The 6707-nt window shown below is 41.0% G+C and overlaps 1 protein-coding gene across 2 annotated transcripts in view; it reads left to right on the top strand.

Annotated features, from left to right (window-relative positions):
• The first annotated feature begins 929 nt into the window (after positions 1-929).
• notch2 (notch receptor 2) overlaps positions 930-6707 on the top strand; it is a 45522-nt gene continuing 39744 nt past the window's right edge. For both annotated transcript variants that reach the window (XM_084355909.1, XM_084355908.1), the window contains exon 1: positions 930-1280. In XM_084355909.1, the coding sequence (XP_084212035.1) occupies positions 1208-1280 (73 nt within the window). In that variant the 5' untranslated portion in view covers positions 930-1207. The remainder of the gene's footprint in view (positions 1281-6707) is intronic.

Raw genomic sequence — 6707 nt, 5'->3', positions numbered from 1 at the left:
TCTAATGATAACAAAAAAGATTTAAAAAAGTACAATGATCTTTTTGCTGGATGTGGTAATGTTTTTGTTTAGGAAAAAATGAGATCACTGTAATGTGTCACTTAAGAAAACTATATATTAATGACATTAAAGATCTCCACACCAAAATATTCTTATAGCTACATTTACCTTATGGATTGCATGACTAACCCACCTGGGAAAGTGGTGACTACACTTAAACCTGCAGGTAAACACACTGCATCAACACTGATTGACTAACTGAAGCAGGGGAAACGTGCCTTGATTTACTCACCTCAAACTTTCCTTTTCATTTCATGGTACACATTAGCATGGTATGGTTCTTCATTAAAGAAAACATGCAAAGTGATGATGGTGGATGATTTGGACAAACGAAATGTATGGGTGGATGTTGTTTACCCTCCTTTCTGTCTCCCTCTACAAAGTCCTTCTCATGCTCATATACTACCTGTAAACTTGACGCTGTGTACCTGAGCCCTGGCACACAGTCTGGCTTTATGGAAACGAGAAAAAAAGAGTAAAGAGTGGGTGTTAAATATCGCGAAAAAACGTGCAGTTCATGGCAGGAGACAGAAGAAGAAGAAAAAAAAACATCATTGAAGGGTTAATTTTGAGTCATACCAGGCTCCGAGAAGTAGAAAAATGAGAAAAAAAATTCCTCCGCCGCGGCGACACAGAGAAAGAAAACTTTAACTCCTGGGGTGTTTAAAAGTTACGTCTAGAGTAAAACTTACGAGCGTGTTGAGGGATGTTTATTTTTTTACGCGGTCACAAACAAATGTAAAGTAGATATAAGCTTTGTTTACAAGCTCTTAACCATCTTTTCAGTCGCGCGATAGATCCCCGCTGACTTCGGCGGAAGGATATGTTTTTTGTGTCTCCGCTCGCAGTGACTTCAGTGAGTGGTGAGCGTTCAGGGCTGAGGACTTTTCCACCGCCGTGTGTCTCTGCTACGACTTCAGTTATGTTGTATTTTAATCGGTTTGAACGGAGCAGCTTGTAGGACACGTGTAAAAAAAAAAAAGAAAAGAAAGAGAGAAGAAAATAATTAATGTGTTGTTGTAACTCGGCGCTTCACGTAGTTCAGTTTTATGTGTGACTCATTTCCAGCGAGACCTTTTGAGAAGTAACCGTCCCGGGAGACAACTTCACTTCGGTTTGGCGACCTTATGTGGATTTTACAGAAAATATGGAGCAGATCCCCGGTTTCTCCTCGGGCAAATCACTAGTCTTTGTCTTCTGCTTCATTCACCTCTCCCTGGGTAAGTGTGTTATCATTACAAAAGCCACATCTTTTCCCTCGATAATTCATAACTTGTCACGTTTTGGTGCCTCCGCATCTTCTCTCTCTACACACACACACACACCGTCTGTACACTTGTGTCTGACTAGCTAGGTGTGTGGCTTTGAAAAGGTTACCTGAAAAAGCAACACCCTCTCCTTACAAGTGACTTTAGCCGGATAGAAAGAATATTTAACCCACGTTTATGGTTATTGTTTCGTTTCTTGCTGCGTTTAGACAGAAACTGATGTGGCTTTTTTTTTTTTACCCAAACATAGCTAGCTAACGTTAGTTTTGATATCACTGTAACATCCATATAGAGACTGAGGGTGTCACAGGTACACTCGCATTTACTCGTGTTATTATGCTGTATTTTTATGTCTGTGTTATCAGTGTTATTGAATTCATACTAGTTAGGAACTTCTGGATCATCTCCACATAGTTTAAAATGCAATAATCGACTGCACACCTCCATAAGTCCACTAAATCTGAGCACAACCTCCCCCTGTGTGTAATTAATTTAGATTCATAGATTAATTTAATATGGATATCATGGCCCACCACTATCAGAGCTTGGTCGCACCGCTGCCCAGATGTTGAACAGCGAGAGAGCAAGAGAAAGAATTCAAAATGGACACTTAACTATGTTAAGACTGCCCTGCTGAATTAAGAGAGCTGGGAAGGATGAATGGATGGATAAAATTTGCATTTTCCAGCTAAACATCCACCAGAATAGTTGGTTAAAGAGTTTTAATAGGAAGCAAACTTATTTTTCCCTTTTGCAAGACCCTTCCCTTGTATAAAACTGCTGGTTGCAGGTTTTTGACCACCCTGCAGTTCAGAGGTTTGGGTCACACGCTTTAAATGCCTTAAAATGTGAACTAATAAGAGGCGAATTGGTGTAAAGATTGAGAAATTGTTTGTGACTAGGGCTGTACAGTTAATCGTAATGTTGCTGCAAGCGCATTATCCAAATCGCAAGAAGCTGCAGTTTTTTAAAGTTAAAGGTAAAATGTGTGACAAAGCTGCATTTAATGAAGTAGTGTAGTGCTGCACAGAGGCCCTGGATGAGAAAGCTTGTTCACCTGATGTAAGAAAACATGTTTGTGTGGTTCAGACCCCATCAAATGTCACATACTTAATATTTTTTTCAGTGAAATCAAAAATTGTGATGCAAAAATCATCCTTTCCACTAATTGTGAGTGTTATACAAACGTTGTATCTGTTAAACTAATAGCAATATGATTTTTATTTAGCGTGCAGCCCCATTTGTGAGAAATTACCTAGATTAGATTGGAAAAAATCTTAATTACTCAAATCAGACACCTGTTGTCTACAGTTGTCATGAAAATGTTAGCAGTGTGTACGTGTATTTAACACAGCATACATAGGGATGACTGGTTTACCTTCTGGTGCATCTGTCTTTAATTAAGCACTGATTGGAGTCTAATAACGGGTCCTAAAATAGGACTTGAGGTCAGGGGTCAGCTCACAGTGAAGGATGAAATGTTGTTTCATAGAAACTGCAGAAGTAGTAACTTTGGGGCACTGTGGTTAACACTACCAAATGGCACCTAAAGGAGAAGAAGAGCATTGACTGCTAAAGGCCAAGTAGACCACCGGATTGCCTGCTAGAGGCCTAGAAAAATCAGGGTAATTTCCAAAAATCACCAACATTATTGATTTCGCTTAGCTCGTTCTCATTTGTTTTGTGTTATTCTTTTAGTGTTGTGTACAAAGAGCTTATGCTTGAGATAAAACAAAATATGCTAAAATATAGAAAAGCACATGTGAAAAGATGTTTGATTGCCACTTATTCATTGATCTGATTTGATTTATCTGACCTCATTCGTTGATTTATGTTTCTCAGCATAAAACATCATTCCCAATGCTTTTTTCCAGCTATATTGGTTTGCTGCCCTGAGAAATAAGACATATCCTCTCGCCCGTAGTCTATTTAGCCATGCCAGACACAAGGGTGGCCATGCAGTGAAATTGATTTAATCTCGCATGTTTTTTCTTGCCTTTTTAGCTCAGAGTTGATACATGGCGCCCTGCTATTCTTTCATAAGTTTTTTCATGGACTATAGGTGACTTGTGAACAGAGAAGTTGCACAAAAGGAGAAAAGACAATGTAAAAGTGCTGCAGGCAGTGCAAGGAGAGGCAGTGGAATGTTGTTGGTGTTTGACATTCCTCCCTCTGTTCAGCCTTTCTCTCTCTCTCTCTCACACACACACACTCTCTCACACACATGCACACACTTTGTGCACCTTGAGTTTCTTTTCCCTCCTCTCTCCATCCTCACCCGTACTTTTTACAGCTCATGCTCAACTTCCAAATAGTGCAAAGTGCAAAATCAAATTACTAGTAGTGAATGTTAAAACTTGAACCCGCCACTTAATACATTTCCATTATTTTTGTTGGCTGGTGAGTGAAGCATATCTTACCAGCATTTAGCGGGTGCAAACAAGCGGGTGCCCCAGGTTGGGGCCGGGGGTCACTACGTGTTTCTATATTTGAGGTAGTGTGTCCCCTCAGAGTTTCTGTAAGGCATTAGTTTACCACTCACAGCTAGCTGTGCTGATGAAGCTAACGCAAATAACAACGGTGCAAATGAAAGTTTAATGTTTAATAAGAACATAATAAAAGAGACATGGATACACAAGGTTAGTGCAGTGAGCAACAGCAATCTTCTCTTCATTTTCTCTACCACATGTCACAAATGGCAACAACTCCTGCCTTACGGCAACACTGAGGGGCCACACTACTTTTTTGCGCTATCTCGTGGGGCACCTTTTAAATTATTATATTATGATGGTACGGGTGTCAGAAGTTGATGTCAGCCATCGCTCAACGCTACTGCATTGTAAGGGTTAGGGTAGTCCTCCACAAGCAGCTGTGATCACAGTTGTGATGTGTGCAAGGAACAAGTAGTTTTCTATAAGACAGGATGGCATTAAAGAAGGTGTTGTTTACCTTAATGATGCGTGGAAAGGTTGAGGTTTACCCATGCTGCAAAAGGCGCCTTTAGCCTGCAGGGTTTTTTTACCAGTTCACTGTGGGTTTTTTGTTTTTTCATTTACTATTTCTTGTTTGCAACATCTGAAAATCATTTGCTAACAAACCTTGCAGTCTGGACCAGTTTTTCTTTTTTTTTTTTTTGAAAACTTTAAACTGAGTCAGCATTAGCGGTATCTTGACTTCACACATACAGCTCCAATATAGTACATGAGGGTGGCTCACAAAAGAGCTGCAATCTGCTGAACATTAAAAATGTAAAAATGACGCTTTGTACCCCGTCATTTGTCTGATCACACATGCAAAGCCAATCAGTTCAGTGCCTTGCAGCTCAGTTGGGGAGGAACAGTTTTACCTTACTCTAAACAGGAGCACAATATTGTTGGCAGCACCAATGACCCCCCACTGTGAAGGTGCAGTTGAAACATTTATTATAATCACAACTTTACATGCAGCAGCCAAGCATGCTATTCCTGAGACGGTGAAAATGAGGCACAGCATAATATGTCCCAGTACTAATCAGCCAGATTCAATTGTCTGCAGTAGATGAGGCTGCCTGTCCTTTGTTTTTGCTCAGTCAGTACGTTTCCATGCACACTTCAGTCGAGCCAAGGTTATAGCTCGATTAGGCCATTTAGCTGGACTACTGCCATTGTCCCAGTATACAAGCACCAGGGGAGAATCACATACAGAACAAGTTTAGAAGAGGCAAACGGGCTGCACAGTGAACGGTGAAAACATGGATGACTTTTCGGCACTGTACATTACATAATATTGAATTAATACCTCCATGGTCGTTGACTTCTTCTTTTTTCTTATTTAGCTGAAAACATGCTTAAGCGGTTCTAAAGCGTCTGACTTCTTCCAAAGAGAATAAGTGCTTATATATCATTAAAACATATGTTTAATGCCTGTAAAGGTCATTGAAACCTCTCTGTGTTGATGCAGGAACAGAGTTCATACTGTGCTACAGTACAGCTGAATGTCATTCTGGTTCTTGAGGAAGCGTAGGTGCCATCTTTGTGGCACACGACATAGTGCTACCCCAATGGTGTGGGCATGTGGATGGTTGCATATATTTGCCCAGTGCAAACAGCAGACAGCTGACATGCGTGTGTGTATCTATTTGCGTGTGTGTATGTATTGCGTTGTGGATGCAAACCGACAAAGGCCGGCAATTGTGCCGCCCATGGTTTACTTGCATCTGACCCAAGCTGGAGCCTGTCTGGTGTGAAATGTGATTTATCTACGCCATGCTTCGCCCCATGCTCAGAAGACAAAGATATTTATTGAGCTGCCCACAACACTGCATTATTAACTGACCACCAGCTCTGCCCACTGCCTTGTGGCTGTGGTATTAATGTGGCTTAAAACATCGCCCTGTGACACCCTTGAAGCTTTCTCTTTGATTTCTTTATCTCATCTGTTCTCCCCCACATTGCTTCAGTGTGTTCATGTTTCAGGTTAGATTCAGTTCAGCCTTCTCCACCCTTTTGATTAGTAGTGTAGTTAAAAAGCCAGGCCTCCACATCTGTTTTGGTCAAATACTTGTTGGTTGTAGTGGGAGAGAGTAGTAAATAATGTGTAGAACTGTACATGTCTGTGGGGCTGTGCTCCAGATGCATGTGTCTGTATTTCCATGCACACGCACAGTGCATATGTGTGTGCCTGTGCAGCCATGGTGGCTTAGAATAGACGTAAACTTATAGACCTACGGTGATTAAGGTCTTGAAGTTGAAATGCATAGCAGACAAGGTGAAAGTCAAAGGCATGGATCTGTTATGATTTAGCTTCACCGTGCTAATACAGCGGCAATGCCTGATCACCCACTTGCTCTGTGTGATTTTGATCCTCAGGCATTAAATAAATACCAGTCAAAATGTGAATGAAGCTAGATGCATGCCCTTCGTGAACCACATGCACTGTTACTATAGGAGGTGGTGTTTGTGGCTGTGAAGGTCGAGAGGATTACAGAGCGTTGTGTCTGCACTGTTGAACAGGTTAGCAAATTAACAGGGAATTACTGCTGCCTGCATTCCTTGGCCAACACAGCCCCGTAATCCTGGAGACATTCAGGCAGGGTGCATGGAGTAATGAACCAAGAGGCAGGGCACATCGAGGAGGAGGAGGGAAACCGCTTTGTAATGGGTTGCAGTAATTACATAGTCCTATGTTTAACAACCGGTTGTAATATGTGGTGTATAATCAGTTTTATTACAAGACATGGATGTTGATTTGAATTAATTTGAAAATCTTAAGATTAAAAAACTAATATTTGCAAATTTGAATTGAAACTTTTTCTTGCAGTGATGATAAGAAAAATCATTGTTTCCCAGAAAATGGCTGTGTACCTGGGGTGGCTGGCGATCAAATTAACGTGCATTGAAC

This window comes from Pagrus pagrus (assembly GCF_965226575.1).
Source record: "Pagrus pagrus genome assembly, chromosome: 6".
Classification (NCBI taxonomy): domain Eukaryota; kingdom Metazoa; phylum Chordata; class Actinopteri; order Spariformes; family Sparidae; genus Pagrus; species Pagrus pagrus.
This window is presented reverse-complemented; position numbering and strand designations above follow the sequence as displayed.